Below are 24,793 nucleotides of genomic sequence, written 5' to 3' on the forward strand. Positions count from 1 at the left end.
TTCCCAAAGCATTATCTGGGCAGCTTTGAATGGAAAACTGTTATAAATGAGCAATCAATGGCTATTCACTACAAAATGGTGGAGAGGTGACTAAGTTTATATTAGACAGATTTTACATCATATATTTAGTTTCTTCCTATCACCTGGCAATGCCAGCTCCTCTTCTTTTTTTCCTATATAGTGCCTTCCCAGTCATACTGTGTTCCTAAAGCCATTTAAGATGAGTAGGTGGTGGCCACACATCAAATACTAGTGTTATGAATTAGTAGATCAACAAAATATGAAATATTAAAATGTAAGGATTGCCTATCTCTTGCAAATATAAAGTTTTTTCTCTTGCAAAAATTATAGGGGATGGAGTGTTAGATCTCTCTACAAAGAAAACCAGCATAAAATCTGAAGAGTCATCCATATGTGATCCTTCTTCTGAAAATTCAGTGGCTGGGTAAGCAATATCTAGGAAATATAATTTAATATTAATATAAAATTATCTCTGCAGAGAACTCTTAATACTATTCTGAGTAGTATTGACGTATATAGTTTTCCTCCAGAATTTTTGTCACTCATAAGTCTCTCTCTCTCATACCTTTCATCTTGTCCTTTCTCTTTCTTTTTTTATTCTTTCTGTTAAAGAAAAGTTATCAGAACAATCACCAAACTTTAGTTCATGTTACTAAAATGAACTACCAACTTAATCATAGAATACAAACTAAGAAGCAGGACAAGTAAGAGGATATTAAATTAAATACTCAGGAGGCAATTTTAAGGGAAATCTGTAATTTATTTTTTAAAACAATGAAAAAATTCTAAAAGTACTGTACTTACTAATTATTAACGCTAGTTTATCGTGTTTAGTTTTTTATTGCACTTTAGATGTGGTGGCAGACTACTTAAATATATCTAGTAATCACCACAAAAAGTTCTTTCATGTTTTGAAAACTATCATTAATCATTAAATAAATAATTAGTAGTGAAATGCTGTTCTGTTGGATTTTTGGATTTTTTTTACAATTTTTTTGCATCTTCCCATTAACTAACTGCATAGGAAGCTTTTTTGTCACATTTAAATCTTATAGGTAGACTAATTTGTTTCAATTATGGCTATAGTAGTATTTGAGACATAAGGCATAGTAAGCTTTCTGTCTGAGAAACTTTGAACATTACAGTGATACCTTCGAAATAGAAGTGACATTTAGAATATCTAAAATTAAATTGTTTTATTCAAATATAACTTATCTACTTGTTTCAAGTTTTAAGCTGTTGTCTAGAGAAAAATTAGTTTTGTGGAAATATGGGATGTTTGTGTTTGGAAATATTCCTGCTGCTACAAATTTCCTTTTAAGGGGTTGACTCTTTTATTACTTGTTTAGCGGTAACGTCACGTTTGTACTAACAAAAACTCCTTTAGGGTTTGGGTACTTTTTATAATGGAACTCTAATTGTACAAGTAAAATTTATAAGTGTTGCTCTGCAAGCATCTGTCAGAGGAATAGCAACATCATGAGAATATTTTTACAAATACTGAGTTAGGATTTTATGTTCTTGGAAGGTCTGCCTGTTGAGGCCACCGTATCATTGACACATTGTCCTACCAGGACTGTAGCGTTTGCTTTGATAAGGAGTAACTACTACATCTCACAGACTTAAAAGTGTCATAAGCAGTGATGTTACCTAAGCAAGGAGTATAATAAAGGAGTGGACCCTCCCCTTCCATAGCTGTGTGAGAGTCTCTCATGCATCAGTTTACCATCGTTTCATTCCATCCATCCAGGAGACTACACAGAAACAGAGAGGACTATGTGGAAAGAAGTGCTGAGTTTGCAGATGGTTTGCTCTCAAAAGCTTTGAAAGACATTCAGTCTGGAGCACTGGACATAAATAAAGCAGGCATACTTTATGGCATACCTCAAAAAACTTTACTTCTTCACTTAGAAGCCTTACCAGCAGGGAAGCCTGCATCTTTTAAAAACAAAACTCGAGATTTCCATGATAGTTATTCATATAAGGACAGTAAAGAAACTTGTGCAGTGCTGCAAAAAGTAGCCTTGTGGGCAAGAGCTCAAGCAGAGCGCACAGAAAAAAGTAAACTCAATCTACTTGAAACCTCAGAATTAAAATTCCCAACAGCTTCCACTTACCTCCATCAGCTAACTCTACAGAAAATGGTTACTCAATTTAAAGAAAAAAATGAAAGCCTCCAATACGAAACTTCAAATCCTACTGTACAGTTAAAAATTCCTCAGCTTCGAGTAAGTTCTGTTTCAAAATCACAACCTGATGGTTCTGGTCTGCTGGATGTTATGTATCAAGTTTCCAAAACCTCTTCAGTCCTAGAAGGATCAGCTCTCCAAAAACTGAAAAATATACTCCCTAAACAGAACAAAATAGAATGTTCTGGGCCTGTAACTCACTCAAGTGTTGACTCTTACTTTCTACATGGGGACCTCTCTCCTTTGTGTCTTAATTCTAAAAATGGAACAGTTGATGGAACCTCTGAAAATACTGAAGATGGATTAGATCGAAAAGATAGTAAGCAGCCCAGGAAAAAACGTGGCCGCTATCGGCAATATGATCATGAAATAATGGAAGAAGCTATTGCAATGGTAATGAGCGGAAAAATGAGTGTTTCCAAAGCACAAGGAATTTATGGGGTACCTCACAGCACTTTAGAATACAAGGTAAAAGAAAGATCTGGAACACTGAAGACTCCTCCGAAGAAGAAACTACGATTACCAGACACTGGGTTATATAATATGACAGATTCAGGGACTGGCAGCTGCAAAAACAGCAAGCCTGTGTAGATTACTTGTTAGGAAAATGTGTGTGTGTGTGTGTGTGTGTGTGTGTGTTTGCGTGTGTGTATGTGCACAGGTGTGTATTTGTGTGTCTATATACACACATGTGGGAATTACATATGCTCACTCTGACAGGAGACATGAAATTTTACAGTTCAAAAACCACTTACATGCCTTTTGAAAAAAAGTTTTATTCAGGGTTTTCACTGTGGACAGAATTATATAGTTGCTTACTTAATTCTGATAGTTTGTATTTAATCCTTGTATAAATAGGTGAAAAAGATTCAGGTTTTCTTTAGTAGTCAATAGCATAAAGCGTTGTGGGAAAATGAGTAATTGTCAAGTGAAACATTTTTATTGGTGAAAGACCATTCCAGCCATTCAGTTGAACCATCTTATAACGGAAATATGATATTGATAGTTTATAAACATTCTATACAACATACTTACAGCCATTGTATGTATGTCAGACAACCAATCAAAATTTAAATAGACAACTATCTCCATACTAAGAAAAATTAATATATACAGTATTAGCACATTACAGTGCATTCTATGAAATACAAAATGCACTCAAGTGCATCCACCAGGAATAGAAAAGAAAACCTTAAAGGATATGCATAATGAAATTTAATATTTATCATTTAATAGTTGATTTAGCAAGAAGTTGGGGTTTATAAGGTATATACTTCAAAAAACTGACAAATAGTTAACCCCAGCAGCTATAGAACCCTTTAATATAATATGGAGTACTAAGAACAAAAAATCATTTAAATTTAGTTATTAAAATAATTTAATTTTGTTTTTCATTTGAAAAATAAGCTAATGTGTAAGGTTAGAAAAGAAAGTTGGAATGCAACTTAGAGCATGTTTATAATGTGCACAGAAAAAGCTTGAGAATGATAATTTTGGTTTAAATGTGCTGGTTAGTTGATGTTATGACTACTTTAAATTTTAAGGATTGTGACACACTCCTATTGAAAAACCTCAGTGTAACTTTAATATATTTGCTGCTGTGACATTTCAAAACATTTTCAGTTTATCAAAATGAATTGCAGATTTCATTTTGGTGGGCGATACATTATCATTTTGCTAATAACCAAATTTGCAGTTTGTTCAGGGTCTTGAATAGATTTACAAATATTTAACACTGAAGCTGTTTTGAACTTTCAGTAATGTAAACTCTCTACTAATTGGGTAGTTAGAAGCTGGGCAGTGCATTTTAACTTTTACTAGACTCATAAGAGAGACTGGTCATTTTTACATAGCAGTTTTAAAATATGGGTCAAAGTATCCTTGTTGGATTTATGGAGTATGCAACTGTAGTGGTAAAATGTTATAAAGCATATGCCTTCATATAAAGAATGGGGATTTGCTTTATGTATTCAAAATTCTCTGAGTGCCCCCTTTCTCTGTTAAAATTCAGGTTCTGATCATTTTTCTAAGCCAGTTTTCCTAAGTCCAAAAGGAGTAATTTTAGCTGAATTTAAAAAATAAGTGCACCTTGTCAAATACTTGTGTTTTTACACTTGTGTTTGTGTGTATTTAATAATCACATATACGTGTAATACTAAAGAGATTTTCAGCTATTAAATTTTAAAACTGCTTACATGTTTAAAGAAACTGAAGAGTGAGAAACTGTACAACCAAGCAGTTATTTAGTCTCTGAGATCTATACTGAACCCTCTTCAGCTATTAATGTTACCTGCACACTAGGATATGAATCCTCTTTTATTTTCACCCCAAGAAAATATTCATAATAGATTACAGGACAGCAGATGTCAGGGTCATCTTTCTTTTTAAAGAATTAAGCCATATTTTGTGAGGGCCAGAACTTGGATTATTTAGTATATTTCTCCCTTCCCCCATTGAAAAACAAAGTTAAAGATAAAGTACATGTTTCAAAACAATTTTATTGACCTCTTTATACAGAATTTTACTTGGAAAACTTTGGGGGCTTGAATGCATTACATAATATTTATATTGTATTGAGCTTTTTTATTCCTCACACTATATTTACATTAATAAATTGATTGAGAAGTTTATAGTAAAGGGAAACTTACAGAACATTTTTGTATCATTTAAAAGATGACCTGACCAAAAACTTCACAGGATTCATAAATCAGGGATCATTTTGCTATTGACTTCACAGTAATCAGTAGTTTTATAGGTAATATTATAGTTAATTTGCAGCATTTTAGTACTTGTATTATTTATTTTTGGTCAGAAATAGTAAATTAAAATATTTTTTGATAGTTTATAGGTAATAATCAACCCATAACTTTTAAAAGAAACAAAATGTTTCTATTATTGAGTTAACTCTTTGATTATACAAACTAGGAAAGGCAGGGAAATTCCCCTTCTCCCCAGTGATTCTATTAAGATGACCTTTATGTTAAACATTCAAAGTACTTTATGAATTTAGTTACCAGTTACTATTTATTAATTGACAATTTTCTGAAAAATCCAGTTTCAGCAGACTTTTAATGAAGGTGAAAGCAACCCCTATGTGCTTTCTACTTATTTGAATGTTCCTCAAGTATTTTATATTTAAAAAAAAAAAAATCTAAGCCCCAGCAGAAGCCACAGCCCTTCTGGAAGCCAGACCCGAAGCCACAGTAGCAGAAAAAAAAAAGCAGAAAGTCAAGACAATTAAAAAAAAAAAAAAAAGAAGGAAAAGAAAAAACAGTGCCTCTGTTTTTAGAAAACTACTGCTCAGTAAAGTTGTTTAAACCATTTCTGGTAGCTAATGACAATTTTATATTAAATTGTATACTAACTTTAGTGAGACTGATTTTTTTAGTTGTTTACAGTACAAATACTTGTATTTGTTTTTTAATTGCAGTATTTCCATTGTCGCAGTAATTTAGTAAAACTCTGTGGCTGCCTTGATTTTGACAGATTTTGTTAATATAAACTGATTGTTAGGCAATTAGTTATATTTATGCATAAATCAATTGCACTATAATTCATGAATTATTTATTACAATATTTTCTAATGAATTCATGTATCTGTCTTGTGTTGTAAATGTACTGTAATTCTGTTCCTACTTTGTGTTGTTATATATCTAAATCTGATTGTATGAATTTTAATTGTTCAGTTAACGTGTTTCTAGGTTGTAATTTGTAGTAAAGCACTTCAATGCTTTTGCACTTAAATTTACAACACTGTTGGTGTGTGATTGATTTACTCATTCAGTAAAAGAAAAAAGAAAAGAAAAAAGAAAAAACTGACTACACTGACTTCTTTGATTCACTTTAAGAAGCAGTTTTATTCAATATAGTATTAGAAATTTACTTTTTCTGAAGAAATAGTCCAACAAGTTTCTGATGGGCAAAATGGATAGTAACATACTAAAAATAGGCAGGATGTTTGGTTTATAAATCAAACAGGAAAAGGTTAGAAGACTTTAACATTAAAAGCAAAGGATCTATCAAAAAAATACAATTTTAGAACCTCATATGATCACCTGAGAATAAATTCTAGACTGGATACTTATATGTGCGTTCAACTATTATTTACTCATTACTAGGTTTTTTTTTAAGATCCTAATATGCAAGAAATATGGGGAAAATGTTTGAAGCCAATTAAGCATATTGTGAAGTTCTATAATTTGAGATCTTAGTTATCTAATATCTGATACGTAAAGATATAATCTAATATCTGATATATAAGATATAATCTAATATCTGAATATCTATACCTTTATTAAGCTGTTCTTACAACATTAGATGGGAATTACTGGCCACCATAGTATTTTTGAAATTCCATTATTAATAAACTGAATAAGAAAACTTTAAAAGATAGATTTGCTTAGAATGTCAGAAAAGGGATATAAAAACTAGTCATTAGTTTTGATTATTTATACAGCATACCTGACTTTATTAACAGAAAAAAATCTTTGAGCATTTCAGGAAGAGTTAAGAAAGGTTATTGATCTTTAACATACAGTATAGCATATTTTTCCAAGAAACACGTAAATTCTCTCTTTATTAGGCCATAACATCACTGTAGAAACTACTAAAGTACATCTCTCACAACATTCTGGGTTTTCCTTTCTGTGTGTGAAAATTAATCATTTTTAATTTGCTGGGAAATAATATAATTATGTATTAATCTTTGTTAGTCATCATTTCTTCCTTTCCTTGCTCTCTACAAATATTTTTTAAAACTATCTCATTGAATCCTGGGAGTTAATTGCATCATTTATACTCCCAATCATGACAACATTTATAAAAAAAAATTTTTTTTAAAAAAGGAAAGGATACTGGGGTCATGTCCTATCTTCATATGTCTAGAGGCAGCAGTGGACTTTAAAAGTTTTATTGTAATTTCACATCTCTTCTCACTTTGATAGCTTCTTTATGTCAAGTCACTAGTTTTCGTGAAACATTGATTGAATCTAGTAAAGTCATCTTTTTTTCCAGAAAATTTTGATAAGATGTTTAAAATTTGCTTTATTTTTGCTACTTAAATAACATAATTTTATAAAATATAAGTGAAATATTACATACTTATCTGTGAAACAGGCTGTACCAGTTTTAGGCAGCAAAATAAAAATATTCCATTTCCTGTTTTAAAGTAAATCTGTTACAATTTTTAATGTAGATGAGCATAATAATTCTGTATTTAAACAAAAATACATTGTTCAGTAGTAGTTCATAATCAGCATTATTCCAACCTTAAATAAAATTTCTAGAAATCAGAAGCTAGTAACAACAACAAATGTAACCATAAATGAAAGGCAATTTTCATGTACAGAGTTTGGTGATATGTTTAATGAAAATAGATACTTTTCTGAAACAGAACTCTTTAAATATATTTTATTCTTCCTGCTGCTGGTATTGGAATAAAAAAAAATTCATAGACTTCTATATTGGTTGATAAGCAATCCCGGTTCTTAGTTAGATGTATGTTAGTTTCTGCAGTGAGCCATTTTCCAGCCTTTGAAACTTAATAATTAGGTAAGTAATGCCTTTAGTTTTTATGAAATTACTTTAGTATTTAACATCAATTAAAAATAGATACCATTTTTAAATAGCTAACGCCTGCAGCTTAATCTTAGGAAAGACATTCTGTTTACATGAAATCTAAATCCCTTAATTTTCTTGTGATTATAGAAAGTTCTCTTTCATTAATTATTTTCACTGTCTTGAAAAAAAATCTATTTTAAATAAAGATTGTACTCCTACGTTTTATTTTCCTTATTTGCACTAATGTAGACTGATAATTATGTATCAGAATAACTTATAAAATGACTACTTTATAAAAATTTTAACTCCTTCTGAAGCACTTTCCATTAAATATTCTTAATACATTCAAAACAGACATTATTAATATATAGATGTAATCATATGTATAGTCATCAGCTGTTATATTGCAAAAATAGGGCTTTGCTTTAACTTATACTTTGTCGTAGGAAATAAATTATCATCAGTGCTTCATTATATATTTTGCTAAACAATAATCAAAATGCCATTATTGCAGCTTTCTAGGAGTCAGGAGTCCAGCAATACCAAAATATCTTTTTTCAAACTCTGTTAAAGTTGTAACTCCTTATAGTGGTATTTTTGCTGCAATTCATTTTTTGTTTGATTTTTATTTTTAGTTCAACTGTTGATGCAAAATCAGAGGAAGCTACTAAAATGGAAAAAAGAAAATCAGCATTAAGCAAAGTTTTGGAATCTTTGTGCATACATCACCAGCAACAAGTTTTGGCTATGTTGAAATTTCTAGTCCAAGAGCAGAACGCTGCCTCTCTTTGCTGTTGTAATACATCATGTGTTGTGTCTTCAGAATCTCAAAAGCCCTTAATCGAAGATGATTTATATGGTCTATTCTGTAGTTGTGAATATAGGCTGGCAGAAAGAGGGTGTTTACAAAATGAAAAACAAAGCCCTGGCTTAGAGCCTCTGCCAGTCTGTATTAAAGATTTACATTGTTTATCTTGCCAAACTGTAACTGTTGAACACATTAAGACAGTAGTGAATAGAGGAATTGCAGACAGTTATAATTCTCTCAGGTGCTGTTCTGGACTGTTACCAAACAATCACTCTGCAAAATCAGCTTTTCGTAGTCCTCCTTTGTCAAAGGAAGTATGTGATCTTTCAGTCACTCTTAAAGATGCCTGTAGATCTCGAAGTCCCTCACCCCCACCATTATCGCCTGTAGAAACTGAAGGATTTGAAAAATTGAAAGATGCCATCTCGGAGATTTCATCCTTAGAAAGTAACAAACTTGAAGCAAACGTTAACCAGCCTCCATCTCTCACACCAGCAGAAATAAGCAACACTAAGGGTGATCATGAAGATAAAATACTTAAAACCAAAAAATCCAGTAACTCTTATTCTTTACTCTCAAACGACAGCAATAATTCTACTATAAATCATGAAAAAGGTGAAACTGCTGTAATTTTTCAAGATTTAATGGATCGCATTAATGAAAAACTAAAATCAATAGAAACCACGGATATGACAAGCCTTGTGAAATTATCTAGCAGTGATTGTAATACATATAATGATTTAAAATTGGGAGATTTCATAACGTCTCTCTTGCATAATGCAAAAGCTAGTGATTACAGTTTTATGGAATTATTGAGTCAACATGATAAAAAGGTAGAAAATAAAATTATTCAGACAAGATTTCGAAAGCGTCAAGAAACTTTATTTGCAATGCGCAACTCCTCTGATTCACCCATGTTTAGAAGGCAGTCTTTACAGATAAAAAGAGAACTTGCTAGTCTTGATGAAAATTTTACAAGAAGAAAATACACTGAAAAAAGTTCAAGGAAATTGATGCACAGTGATGAGACATCTGCATCAGACAAAGGAGAATTCTGTCATGACCAAGGGCCATCTTTACAAAATTCTAAAAACCTTCAAGATAAAAATCATGCTGAAACATCACTTTCACCAAATGATGCATTACAATCACTGCAACTACCTCTTCATAGTTTAGAAACTAACTTGTCTTTTAATGCATTTTCAGAAAGCTTTAAAACAACTTCCACTGAGAAAATGAGCATAAGAAAGCCACTGGAGAAATCTGCAGATGGAAAAATTTTTTTTCAAAACCATAGGCAAAATCCAAAATTAGGAAATACTCATGCTCTTTTGAGAAATGATGTTTCTGGACTTTTGAGCAGAACTAAACGAAATATTGTGCTGCCAGGGTGGTATTCTATATATGTAACAAATAATTATGTTTTTAAAAAATCCCCTAAAGCCAAAAAGGTATCCAAATCCACAACAAAAAAAGACCCAGTGAAAAATATTCACATTGAAAGCTCACACAATATAGACCTAAACAAAATTGCAATGAATTCTAATTTACAAGTTGTTGTGGAGCGTTTGGAAGATACAATAAATATAGCCCAAAAATCTTGGAATAATCAGCCGTTATCGGAAGGATATAAAGCATCCAGGAAATTGATAGAAATTGATGGTAAAGACCAAAATGCTGACAGAAATATGACTCTTAATCTGAATAGAGTGACATGTAAAGAACAGAGCTTATCAAAATCTGTGGTAGCATCTAGCAATATTATCAATAGTCACTGTATGCCTACAATCGATTTGAGTAACAAAAGACTTGAAAATCTGAAAAAAACATCTATTTTAGATATGGGTAGCTTGATTTCCAGTGTTGAAAATGTACAAGCAAAATATGAAGGTGTTGAAAGTTCATCTTTTTCCAACTATTCTAGTCCTATCAAACTCATGTTTTTATCTGAGGTTAAAAGTAGTGAAGGTGTCAAATATACTTTAACTTCAGTTGGTACTTCCCAATCAAATGTTCTTCTTCCTTCTGAAAAACATACAACCCATCATGTAATTGAAGGAAAAACAGAAACAAATGAGGCTATCTCAAATGCGAACTCTGAAAATTATCACTCTAATCATTATGATACTGATAATCTTCAAAGAGAAGTAAACAAATTCAATCATGCAAAAGTTGTAGGATCCTCTGCAATGTTTATTGGTGATATAAATAGTGATAAGCCACAAGAAGAACCGAAGGACAATTCAAGCAGTGCTGTTGATTCATCTTTTAAAAGAAAACCAGGCAGACCAAAAAAAATAGGACCCCAAGTTGTGAAACAGATTAAGCGACCAATTGGAAGACCACCAAAGCCTAAAATTGATCAAACAGACATCACTAGTTGCCAAAATGAGTCCTTTAGTGCTGGAAGGAAAAGCCCAGAATCTCTCATATCAGAAGTAAAAGAAGGTATTTATAAAAATAGTATTACAGTAACTGTTATTTATGGAAGATCAAGAAGAACTAAAAGGCATGTTTCTGAAGGAAGTGTAAACGTAAGCAACATTATGTCTTTAAACAATAATGCTGGTGATTTTTCAACTGAGCATAATAGTCTCAGAAATATTAGTGAACACAAAATTGACTTGGGTGAAAGAATAAGTGCTGTAGCAAGCATGACTACTGAAAGTGAGATCTTGGGGTCTGGCTTTGAATATGTGAGACCCATCAAGAACAAATCTGTGATACCTCAGCCTTCCAAGAACATTATTCGATCAAATCAGAAACCTTTGGCAGTAAGTAGGAAGCCTGGTAGACCAGCAAAAGTGAAAATCTCTGGCATATCTGTGACTATTAGTAGAACTTCACCTCAGGAAAGAGAAGTAAGTATTAGCAGCTGCTTGCCTCCTTTGGAACAGGATAGTATGTTAGGAAAAAATCTGCCTGATGAAAAGTGTGACCAACAGTGCACTAAAATGGACAAAATAAGACACACTGAAGCTGATATATTTAGTAATGGATCAAAACGTATGATTGCTACTGTACCTTTGAGACATTCTATTAGGGATAGAAAACCATCTCTGCATTTCTTACATTCATTAGCATCTTCTAGCTCACTTATTTATAGAAGTGCTCTGCTCCATAAATCATATAAACTGCATTTGCAGAAAAATAAAATTCAGAAGGAAAAACATAGGCAGTCAAGGATGAAAATAGCTTACAAAGATACCTCAAAAAACAGACATTCGAGGAATGCAAAAAAGTGTTTAGAAGATAACAAACTAGTACCCATTTCTGAAGTATCCCTGGACCCTATAATTTCATCAAACCCTTTGCTCAGGTGGTGGGCTACTTCTGCTTCAAATGATTCCTTATTGGAGGAGTTAAACAATAGGTTTGAGCAAATAACAAATGCTTGGGTACAAGTGAGTGGAGATGAAGCTGAAAATTGTGTTCATAAAAAAAGAGAACACATTGAAAATGATCATTTCAAAGTAGAAAGCCCTTTGGAAACTTGTCTTTTACAACTTGAAGTTTCACCTGTAAAAATGCTGTTTCAGAAAAAGTATGATTTGAATGAACTCTGTACTTGGTTTATGCAAACAACAGAAACACAGTCTCTTTCACTAGTTAGAAAAGCAAATGCCCGAAACCCTTTGGAAGTAATAAATACCAGGGGTATCAAATTAGGGACCAAATATTCTGACTTTAATGCCAGCCCCTTCAGAAAGCACTTTAAAAAATTTGCGCTCTCTTCTCCTTCAAAATCAGCAGAGAAGTTACATATACTGCATAAAGTGGCTAACTCTCCACTCTTAAATGTGAAAAGTAATTTAGCAATAGCTAGATTAAAAAGGACTGAGTTTAAGAGGTTGCATCATGAAAGATGGAAAAGAGAGGGAAAGCTGCACAACCATGGAACGGTTGACTGGAACTCTAAAAGGAGAAACTTAAGATTTTTCTGCCAGAACCAATTTTCAAATAAGACTGAGGGAGAAACAAATGCTGACATCCCACTCCAAGGAAAAAGCATAGTAGATAACCAGTGTGTTTTGCCACCTGAGATCAGGGGTGACTTGCAGCAAAGGGTGACAATGCCTGACTTCAAAATACATACTAGTTTCGAGAATAAATTTAAGTCAGAAGCAAAAGAGAATGGAACAGATTGCAGCCAAAAAGACTTTCAAAAGGGACCAAAACTAGAAAATGTATGTCCTAATAATTGGAGGTCAAAAACCTTAAAAGACTGTAGAATATTTTTGAGGAAGCTCAACTGTCTTGAACACAGAAATACTTTTAAGCTAAATACAATCATTTACTCTCCTGAATCTACTGACAGTGGAAATAATCATCAGACTCATACGAAAGAATCAAAGTGCTTTACTTTAAGATCTCATTCTGCTAGGCAAAATTCTTTTAAAAAGCAATCTAAAGAAATAGAAAATGCTAAAGCAAATAGTCCTTCAACCAATGAATTTGTTGGTCATCTTGACAATAGTAAATTAAGCAAATGTGTTAACTTTGACAAGAATCCTGATAGTTCTGAAGTTCTTAGCAATTTGAACAAAAGAAAAAGACCACCATGGAAGACCACAGAAATGTCAACAAAAAGACATAAACGACAGTCTTACAACAATGGACAAATGGCAAACTATTTTTCAAAATCCCTAGGTAAGTTCTTCTCTACTTAATTTTAAAGTTTCATTGTAGGTGCCTTGAGTAAAGTATAACAGGTAGAAAAGGAACAGCTGATTCAGTTTTAATTTGTTTCCAAAATATTTGGACAACCTAATTTCTTGGCACCTAGTATGAAACTCATGAAATTAGGTGCTGCTAAAAGTACCAGTGCGCTTCCCCACCTCTTAATATGTCCAAGATTGCACACAAATAAAAATATATGTAGTAGAAACAGAGACGATCTTTAAAATGTATTATTTTGATAATGTAGATGTTATCTTCTACATTTGATCTAATAAAATCAGTAAGCAGTTTGACAGATAAATATAACCAAGTAACTAAAAATTACTGCACTATAATGAATATTTACTCTCTTGAGAAATCAATAACAACTATGAGACCATGTTTTTAAAAAAGTAAAGACTATCTGTTAAATTCATAGACTGCAACATATTATCTTAGGATATGAATCTCATATCAACCATTAAGTTATTATGTCATTTGGAACTCACTTTAAGACTGATTATTTGAAGCAACAGTGTTTTTTAAATAAATCAGCAAACTTGTTGAGTAGTTTTTTGATATTAGGCATTGAGCTCTTTTCCACAGATATAAAGATGAGTATTCTTTTTCATAGATAATCCATAACCTAGCAAGAGAGAAAGAACCATATACAAGTTACTGTTAAGGTAATGCCAAATTCAAAATACAAACCAGAATACCTTAGCAAATAATTACATTCTTTACTCGATTATACTGACCTGAGATTGGTGCCTCAGGGAGACTCAGGGACCCTACAAGCTTGTCCAACCCACAGCCCGTGGGCCACATACAGCCCAAGACTGCTTTGAGTGTGGCCCAACACAAATTCGTAAACTTTCTTAAAGCATTATGAGATTTGCTTGAATCTTTTTGTTGTTTTTGTTTTTGTCTTCTTGGCTCATCAGCTATTGTTAGTGTCGGTGTATTTTATGTGTGGCCCAGGCCAGTTCTTCCAGTGTGGCCCAGGGGAATCAAAAGATTGGGCAGCCCTGCTAAAACCTAGTAAAAATAAGATAGGAACACTATAGTTGCCAATGTAGCCTTTTCCAACAGCATAGGATATTTAGGACTATGGAAGTACTTATTGATCACTTGCTTAACATGAGAGAAATTTTACATTTGAAAATTTAAAGATATATAGTTGCATCGTTATATATTTTAGGAGTATTTTGGGGGGAAGTTGGGGAAGTTTTGGTTTTATTTTTATTACTCTTTTTAAAACTTGTTTAAAAGCTAAAATAGGTAGCATCAGGTCTTATGTTAAAATAGTAAAAGCAGTTAATTCTATATTTTTAATAGGTTAATGATTTTATGGCCCCCAAGATTCAGTTATTCAAGTATATAACTTTAAAACCTATTTCAGAAAGTAATGATTAAAATTTCAAGTATCTAACATGCAATGATTAAAATGTTAAAGGTTGGCCAAAGTAGATTCTCCCACTATAAAAGATGAATCAAAACTGAAAAAAATAACCTCTGTTTCTTGTTCTTGGGATAACTAAAAATATCAAATGTCATGTTAGGAAAAAGAGAGGCAAAAAACCTGATAGTGCTTTTGTTTTTTAATTATAATTCATCTGAAAATATACACACATATTTCTTAAAGACTGTCATGAATGGAGAATAAAATGTAAAACTTCATTTTGAATTCTTTATATCATCCTCATTTCATGCTCTTACAGCTTGCCAGAAGTAAATGCATTAGTTCATTTTACAACAGAACCGTATTTTGTCCTTTAAGCTTCTTAATCATCGTATCTTCCTAAGAAATAAATATCAAGCTTATTTTAATGTGATTATTCACCCCACTAAATATGAGATCATCCTAGAAAAATAAGATGGAAGATGCCTAATTACTACTTTTTCAAATTAATTTCAAAATCCTTTTGGGCAGTTTTAAAATTTTTAGTATCATATGAGGAGCTGTTTTTGATCTTTCTCATTTTTAAAATTACTAGTACTATTTCCTGTTCTGCTTACAGTTTTATTTATCTTTCACTGATAACTTTCCTTCTTTATTTTTTAACATTCTTTTTTTTTTTTAGTCAATCAAGGACATTATTTTTATAAAGTATTTATAGAAATATTTGTTATATTTATCTGATTTTTAATGTTAAAGTATTATTTTTTCTCATTATTCTTGATATTTCATACTTCTTTTTGCCTTTTTGGAAATGATGCTAAAACTCATTATTAGTTTTATTTGTGTTTTTCTTCTTCATAGAATAAATTAGTGACTGGAGTTTAAGAGACTTAACTGGACTTTTCTAGAAAAAATTCTAAGGCAATGTATGTAATGAAATTTCTATTGATGAAAAGTTTTGCTTCTATCACTGATATCTTGTTTTTGTACATTTTGAGATGAACTGTCCAGATATAATTTATGAGTTTTAAATTTATACTTCACCACATTTGTACTGCTGTATGTATCAAGTGGGCACATGGAAAGGAGGCAGTAAAATGCAATCCTATTCTATTCTTAGTTCAACAAGTATTTAATGAATGCCTACAATATGCTCTTAGGCCTTGTGAAAGGTTCAAATAGTTCCCTTCCATCTAAGGGAGAAAACAAGACCTACATCATTTACTCAATAAATAGAATGTATTTCATTTTTTAAGTGGGATTTTTATCTTTAAGGGGATAGAATGGTTAAAGTCATGGTTGTTGCTCTTATGGAAATTACCATGTCATGAAGATTAGAAAAATGGATAGGCAGTTTCAGTAGAAGGATGATAACTCCTGTGATCAGAAAGAGAGCGATGAATTGTAAGAGCACATTAAAGGAACTTGAACTCAGATTTAGGGAATTAGGCAAGGTTTCCTACATTTTTGCATCTAAGCTGAGGCTTGAAGGATGCCTATGTATTAGAAGTTGTTTCAGGCAATGCAAACGACATGGAAAATTTGGATGACAAAAGAGAGCAAGCAGCCTGGGCAACATAGTGGGACCCCATCTCTGCAAAACAAACAAACAAAATTAGCCAGTGTGGTGGCCCACACCTTGTTTGAACCTGGGAGGTCAGGGCTTCAGTGAGCCACGATTGCACCACAGTGCTCCAACCTAGGTGTCTCAAAAATTTTTTAAAAAGAGCAAGCGTATGTGGAATATTGAGTAATTTTTCAGATCTGAGGCATAAAATAGGAATCATGGATCAGAAGGAGTAGGAAAATGGTAAACCATGAAGCTGCTGAGGGAAGCATAGCCAGTATTGTAAGGTCAGTATCAGATAATGAAACAAAAAATGTTTTAAGCTCTAATAGTGGCAGTAATTGAAAAGAATCGATTTTAGATCTATAAAGTAAAATCAGTGTCTTAAAGATGAGAAGAATAAAGGGAGAACATCCAGGTTTTCCCTTGAACTTCTGGGTAGATGATAGTAAGATCTGAGATAGAAACTGGGAGTTCACTTTCAGATATGAGAAATCTGAGGTGTTTAGTGGGATATCCAAGAAAAGATGTTTAAGAAGCAGTTATCAATATGCTTCCTAAACATAGAGATCTGTTTCCCAAGAAAAAGGCCTGAGCTAAGGATTTGTGAATCAACAAATAACTGAAATCATGAGTGGAAGAGATTACTCATTGTAAGATTGAAAGAGCCTAGGAAGTCAGAGCCAGCCCCAAAGATTTAGGGAAAAGGAAAGATATATACAAAAGGAAACTAATGAGAGTAGTTGAGAAGTAAGAGGAAAGCCTGGAGAGTGTGGGAATGGAAATGTGTTTTAAGAAGGGAGAAGGCAATGTAAATTGTCTATAGGAAATCAACTAAGACAAGCCTGAAACTGTTGCATTGAATATAGCAACGAGGGTTTATCTTAGTGTTTGAGAAAGAGTAGCTTTGGTGGACTAATAGAGGCACAAGTCATATTCAAGTCTAGATGAATTAAATGCAGGAGGAGAAAGAAAATTCGCACAGAAAACTATAGTTGGTCATGAATGGAGAGAATATAAAAAGGTTAGCTAGATTAAGCTGGGGTTGAAGATAGGTATAAAAGAGATATATTTATATGCTAATGGGAAAAAGCTAATAGTGAATAAAAGATTGAAGATACAGAAATGAGATGGCAACCAATGGAAATAGAGTGAAGCTCCTGTGTAGATTATTGGGTATAAGATCTAGGACATGGCTAGAGAGATTGGTCTTAGCTAAAGGGTCACTTTTCTCTTAAAAAAAAAAAAGAGGGTAGTGGGAACAGTATGTGGGAAGGCAAATCGGTAATTTGTGGGCAGAATGCTGAGATATTAGAGTCCATTTTCTATGAATTGAGGTAATCAAGAGTAATATGTAGGGTTGGGTAACTGCGGAGTATGGACAAGGTTTGAAATAGCTGTCTCAAAAAATACAGGATTGAACAACTGGTTTTACCTCAGCTGCCAGAATGTAAGCCTGAAGAAAGGTGAGCCCTTACATTTAATAATAGTTTCACCAAGTGGGGATAACAGGACAAAGAGATCCAGCCAAGAATGTATCTCTTCTGTGGATAATGAAAAGCTATATGATCAAAGTAGAGTTCTGGAGAATCTTTTCTAATAATAGCACACAATGTAGATTCAGGGGGTGCAGGGCAGGAAATGTGATGTGTGAAGGGTCAGTTGCAGGAGATGATTTTTGAGATGATAATGGCCCAAAACGGAGTGTGATTGTTGAAAATAATATAGACCTTTTTAATATCAGTGTCTTTTGAGTTCCCAAAGCAAGTATATGCCTTTTCCTAATTGATAAACATCTCAATATAAATAAGCTGACTCTGGACACCTCTGAGTAAAATTTTAAGTCTAAAATAACCTAATATAGACTTGAAGCTATCATAATAATAGTACTCATCCTAAAACATTAAATTTTCCCATAAAAATTTGGAATTCAGTTGACACTTTGAATCAAATTCTGAGATGACTGAAAAAAAAAAAAAAAAGTTTGTCAGCTTCTTCTATTTTACCCTCTGTCCTCAAAAATAACTGAATTTATATTTTTCCCATTCAGAATTCTGGTTTTACATAGTTAAAAATCAGCCATCAGTTATAAACCTGTGTGAAAGTTCAACTACCGGAAACCAAGACTAACCATACATACTCCTCTGATCTTGCTTATGACATTTTAACACATATGTTGAACACTGAACACAAGATAAAAATAACTCTATTACTTTAAGTAAAACGATTAAGACTTGACTCCGTTGAAGTATTCTAATGAAATAAGATTTTTTTACACCCAACCCCCTGAGGAATTTTTAATAGATATATTCTGTTTACATTTGAATTTTTCCCCTGTAGTTTTCTTAGGAATTGGGTAAGAGAAGAGTTTAGGTTTTAAAGAGTCTAACTTTTGCCATAATACTTTGTTAAAATGTAAAACAGCTAAACAGTCTTTGTCTTGATGTTTTTTCATAGAATTTTTCTTGAATATTTTACATTCCATTGCTTTCTCAACTATTACTAAATTTTCAGGATATTCTGTTTACTAATTGCCCCATATCTTTCACAGAACACCATTGTTTATTTAACAAACATTGGATACTTTTTATTTACCAGGCATTGTGTTAGATGTTTAAGTCACAAAGTAACTCAAATAATTTATCTAGAAGATATTTCAAGTTTTTACTTTGGCAACATAATTAGTAAGAAACATAATTTGGCAGATTCAACATACTAGTGGTTGTAGAGAACAGAACTATTTTCAGACATAGATTTAGTTCTCTAAATTGGGAAGTCTGGCCTATGGCCTGTTTTGTAAATAAAGTTTTATTAGAACACTGCGATGATCATTCACTCATATATTGTCTATTGCTGTTTTTGTGCTGCAGAGGCTGAACTGAATAGTTGCAACAGACACCATAAAGCCTACAAAGTCTAAAATATTTACTACCTGTCCTTTTGCAGAAAAAGTTTGCTGACCCTGTTGATATCATTACAATTTTGATATGGTGTGGCTTGGGAAAAAAAGGAATAATAAGTTGTTGGCTTTTAAAAAATATATTAAAGTCATGCTACCTCATTCATCCCCAACACCCCATCCACTTCTTCCCCTTTGCCCACTCCCTCCCTCAATACAATACAATGTATTTGACATGTTAGCTGTTTTGTTTTGTTTGATCTTTATGGGTCAATATCTGTCTTTATTCAGCAGAGTGGTGCTGGGGGAGCCATGAGCACCAGTTGTATTCTGTTTTGTAAATCTTTATTCTCTCCCTGCAGCCTCCAGACCTGCTTTCTCTATCTGAGGTAAGTTCAAGGGTCACCCTTTTCTTCTTTAACCAGCTGCTACCACCTGCTAGAGATTGGTTTCAGTGCTTCACACCATAATAAATTCCTGCCTCGAGGTCTAAATGTTCTCTTTCTCCTTTTTCCTTCCTTCTCTATTTCTTAAGAATTCCAAATTCTTAGGTCAGCTCTCCTGACTACCATTTTTTCTTCTCATTTTTTTCTGGGCAGTAACAGTTTTCTTGTCACAGAGCTGAGCATTCTGTGATTACCATAACTTTAAGTCTAGTGAATTCACCTATAGTTTAATTACAAACAAAAAAGGCAAGAATAGGTGTCTGAACGATTTTGTCTTGCTCACTTTTTTTTTTCTTGGTTGTGTTTGTTTTATTTAAACTGGACCTTGTCTTCTTTTTCCTTCTCCTCGTTCCAGGCAGCCTGGAAAATGCATTTATTTCTTACTTTGTTTCTGTGTTATGCAGACATAGAAAGCTAGATTTTAAAAACCTCTTCCTATACATTCTTTTTTATTTATTCAAAAGTGTTGGTCTTCTGCACACTAGGCAGTATGCTAGACACATGCAAAATAGTGGGGGGCAAAACCAGATTATGGTTCCTACCCTCATAGTTCAAGTTTATTTGGAAAGGCAGACATTGAGTAAATACACAAATCTGCTACATTCTCAGTATGTGGTGCTATGGGAATTTATTTTGGGAAATTTTATCAAGTGAAGGAAGAGATCAAAGGGCCATTAAGCTAAGCTGTGAAGGGTGAGTAGGAATTAACTAGGCCAAATGGTAGAGAGCCAGTAGGGTAGGAAGAAAGATTTGGATGTGAAAAAAATGCTGAGGTATGTGATTCTTGGCAGGTTAGAGGTGTAAGTTATGGCCAGTGTGTCTAGTCAAGAGAGAAAGAGAGATGATGTCAGATGTAGGGAGGATTGGGAAGTAAAGGAACAGACTGTACAAGTTCTTATGAGCCGTGCTAGGAAGTTTGTCTGCTTTCAGTGGCACCTCACTGCACTTAGAGCAGAGATTTAAATTGGAAGTGGATGGGGAAGATATGATATAATCAGATTTTCCTTTCTAGAAGATTTCCCTAGTTGCATTGTAAAGAAAGGTGTAGAGCAAGACACCTAACCACACTTAGACCATTGTGGTTCACAAACTTTAGTGTGCATCAGAGTCCTCAGCAAGGCTTGTTAAAATGATTGTTTGGATCCACCCACAGAGTTTGATGGAGTAGATATGGGGTGGGGTCCAAGTGATACTTAGGCTTACGCTTCTGGTCCAGGAACTACACCTTGAGAAGTGTAATGTTACAGTGCTGGAAGGAAGATTATTTACTAATATGAACATAATGTTATAAATTTCCCTTTAAACACTACTTCAGCTGTATCTCACAAATTTGGCTCTGCTATTTTCATTTTAATTAAATTCAAAATATTTTCTAATTTCTCTTGTGATTTCTTCTTTAGCCCATAGATTATTTAGCGACATGTTGCCTGGGCGCAGTGGCTCACGCCTGTAATCCCAACACGTTGGGAGGCCAAGGCGGGAGGATTACTTGAGCCCAGGAATTTAAGACCAGCCTGGGCAACATGGCAGGACCCTACATAGAGATACGTTGTTCAGTTTCCAAAGATTTAGGGATTTTTCAGATGTCTTTCTGGTACTGATTTCTAATTTAATTCTAATATACTGTGTGTGACTTCAGGTTTTTTGAATTTATTGAGATGTATTATATGGCCCAGAATCTATGCAAATCTAAGTAAATGTTCTGTGTGTTCTTGAAAATAATTTATATTTTACTGCTGCTGAGTGAAATGTTCTATAAATGTTAGTTAAGCAAGATGATTGATAGTGCTGTTCAAGTTTTTTCCATCTTGGTGAATTTCAGTCTACTTGTTCTATCTGTATTTGAGAGGGGGATGTCAAAATCTGCAACCATGATTGTGGATTTTTCTGTTTATCCTTTCAGGTCTATTAGGTTTCATGTATTTTGAAGCTCTATAAGTAGGTGTATATGCATTTAGAATTGCTAGATACTTTTTATGAATTGGCTTTTTTATCATTATGAATTTAACCTTCTCTTTAATCCCGAAAATGTTCCTTACTCTAAAATATAATTTATCTCATAACTACTAGAGTTGTTCCAGCTTGCTTCTCACTATTGTTATCATAGTATATCTTTTCACATACTTTTATTTTTAACCTATTTATGTCTTTATGTTTAAAGTTGATTTCTTATATTAAACAATATATAATTGAAGCTTGCCTTTTATCCAGTGTGACAATCTCTGCCTTTTCAGTAGACCACTTACATTTAATGTGACCATTAATATGGTTGGATTTAAATCAGCCATCTTTCTATTTTCTATTTATCCCACCTACTATTTGTTCTCCCCTTTTTTATCTTTTCCTTCCTTCTTTTGGATCATACAGTGTGTTTTATTATTTTTTTAATTTCCTGATTTGCTTTTTAAAAAGTGGTTGCTGGTGAGGTACAGTGGCTCATGCCTGTAATCCCACCACTTTTGAAGGTCACTTGAGCCCGGGAGTTCAAGACCAGCCTGGGCAACATGGTGAAACTCTGTCTTTACAAAAATTAGCTACGTGTAGTGGCACATGCCTGTGGCTCCAGCTACTGGGGGAGCTGAAGCAGGAGGATCACTTGAGTCTGGGAGGTAAAGGCTGCAGTTAGCCAAGATCATTCCATGGCACTCCAGGCTGGGGAACAGAGTAAGACGCTGTAAAAAAAAAAAAAAAAAAAAAAAAAAAAAAAAAAAAAAAAAAAAAAAAAAGTGGTTGCTATAGGGTTTATAGTATACATCATTATCTTAGAGTTCTACCTTCAAATAATAATATAGTACTTCATGGGTGGCCAAGAATTTTTTTTTTTTTTTACTTTTATTTTAGGTTCAGGGGTACATGTACAGTTTGTTATATAGGTAAATTGTATGTCACGGGGATTTGGTGTATAAATTATTTCATCACCCAGGTAATAAGCATACTACCCAATAGGTAGATTTTCGATCCTCTCCGTCCTACCCGCCTCCACCCTCAGGTAGGCCCACTTTCTGTTTTCTTCGTTGTGTCTATGTGTACTCAATGTTTAACTCCCATTTATAAGTGAGAATGCTTATGAGTGTTTGAGTTTCTGTTCCTGCATTAGTTTGCTTAGGATTATGGGCTCCAGCTCCATCCATGTTGCTGCAAAGGACATGATCCCATTGCTTTTTATGGCTGCATAGTATTCCATTGTCTATATGTACCCCATTTTCTTTATCCATTCTACCATTGACGGGATTTAGGTTGATTCCAGGTCTTTGCTATTGTGAATAATGTGATAAATGTGCATGTGTCTTTTATGGTAGAATGATTTATATTTCTTGGAGTATACACCCAGTAATGGGATTACTGGGTCCAATGATAGTTTTCCAAAATGGTTGAACTAATTTACATTTCCACCAGCAGTGTATAAGCATTCCTTTTTCTCCACAACCTTGCCAGCATCTGTTATTTTTTTGACTTTTTAATAATAGCCATTCTGACTGGTGTTTTATTAATAGCCATTCTCTCATTGTGGTTTTGATTTACATTTCTCTAATGATTAGTGATATTGAGCATTTTTTCATATGCTTGTTGGCTGCATGAATATCTTCTTTTGAAAGGTGTCTGTTCATGTCCTTTGCCCGCTTTCTTTTTTTTTTTTTTTTTTTTTTTTTTTTTGTGTGGTTTTTTTTTTTTTCTTTTTTTTTTTTTTTTTTTTTTTTTTTTTTTTTTTTGAGATGGAGTCTCACTCTATCGCCCAGGCCGGAGTGCAGTGGCACAATCTCAGCTCACTGCAAACTCCACCTCCCATGTTCAGGTGATTTTCCTGCCTCAGCCTCTCAAGTAGCTGGGATTACAGGCACTCACAACCACACCTGTCTAATTATTGTATTTTTAGTAGAGACAGGGTTTTGTGATATTGGCCAGGCTGCCTGAAACCCCTGACCTCAGGTGATCTGCCCACCTCAGCCTCCCAAAGTGCTGGGATTACAGGCGTGAGCCACCATGCCTGGCCCCTTTGCCCACGTTTTCATGGGATATGAGATTTGGGAGGGGCCAAGGCAGAATGATATGGTTTTGCTTGTTAATTGTTATAAGTTCATCTAATAAACTCTGGATATTAGACCTTTGCTGGATGCATGGTTTACAAATATTCTCCCATTCTGTCAGTTGTCTATTGATAATTTAGTTTAATTAGGTTCCCTTTTGTCAGTTTTACGTTTTGTTGCAGTTACTTTTGGCATCTTTATCATGACATCTTTGCCAGGGCCTATGTCCAAAATGGTATTTCATTGGTTATCATCCAGGATTGTTATAGTTTTAGGCTTTACATTTAAGTCTTTAATCCATCTTGAGTTGATTTTTGTATATGATGTAAGAAAGGGATTCAGTTTCAATCTTCTGTTTATGGCTGGCCAGTTATCCCAGCACCATATACTGAATAGGGAGTTCTTTTTTCATTGCTTGTTTTCCCCAACTTTGTCAAGGATCAGATGGTTTTAGATGTGCAGCTTTATTTCTCAGCTTTCTATTCTGTTCCATTGGTCTATGTGTCTGCTTTTGTACCAGTACCATGCTGTTTTGTTACTGTAGCTGATATGGTTTGGCTTTGTCCCCACCCAAATCTCATTTTGAATTCCCATGTGTTGTAGGAGGGACCCAGTGGGAGGTAACTGAATCATGGGGGCAGGTCTTTACCATGCTGTTCTTATGATAGTAAGTCTCACAAAATCTGATGGTTATAAGGGCAGATTTTCCTGCACAAGCTGTCTCCTCCTGTCATGCCACCAGATGTACCTTTGACCTTCCACCATGATTGTGAGGCTTCCCTAGCCATGTAGAACTCTGGGTTCTCCATCAAGCCTCTTTCCTTTGTAAATTGCGCAGTCTCAGTTATGTCTTTATCAGCAGCATGTAAATGGAATAATACAGTAAATTGGTATCAAGAGTGGAGTGCTGCTGAAAAGATACCTGAAAATGTGGAAGCAACCTTGGAACTGGGTAAAAGGTAGAGGTTAGAACAGTTGGAGGGCTCAGAAGAAGATAGGAAAATGTAGGAAAGTTTGGAACTTCCTAGAGACTTGGTGAATGGCTTTGACCAAAAGCCTGATAGCAATAGGGACAATAAGGTCTAGGCTAAGGTGATCTCAGATAGAGATGAGGAACTTGTTGGGAACTGGAGTAAAGGTGACTCTTGTTATGTTTTAGCAAAGAGACTGGCGGCATTTTGACCCTGCTCTGGAGATTTATGGAACTTTTTACTTGAG

General features: G+C 33.8%; 1 protein-coding gene across 13 annotated transcripts in view; it reads left to right on the forward strand.

The window, feature by feature from the left end:
* LCORL (ligand dependent nuclear receptor corepressor like) overlaps positions 1-24,793 on the forward strand; it is a 189,901-nt gene that overhangs the window by 146,327 nt on the left and 18,781 nt on the right. For 6 of the 13 annotated variants that reach the window (XM_037742775.1, XM_037742773.1, XM_037742774.1 and 3 more), the window contains 3 exons: positions 352-445; positions 8,405-13,227; positions 19,467-19,493. The exons of 1 other annotated variant lie outside the window; for it this stretch is intronic. In XM_037742775.1, coding sequence (XP_037598703.1) covers positions 352-445; positions 8,405-13,227; positions 19,467-19,492 — 4,943 coding nt within the window. In that variant the 3' untranslated portion in view covers position 19,493. Of the gene's footprint in view, positions 1-351; positions 446-1,771; positions 5,361-8,404; positions 13,228-13,870; positions 13,923-19,466; positions 19,494-24,793 lie in introns of those variants that run through there. 6 more of the 13 variants (XM_017540563.2, XM_017540561.2, XM_017540574.2 and 3 more) reach the window with 6 other exon arrangements.

Source organism: Cebus imitator, unplaced genomic scaffold (assembly GCF_001604975.1).
Source record: "Cebus imitator isolate Cc_AM_T3 unplaced genomic scaffold, Cebus_imitator-1.0 Scaffold127, whole genome shotgun sequence".
NCBI classification, from domain to species: Eukaryota; Metazoa; Chordata; class Mammalia; order Primates; family Cebidae; genus Cebus; species Cebus imitator.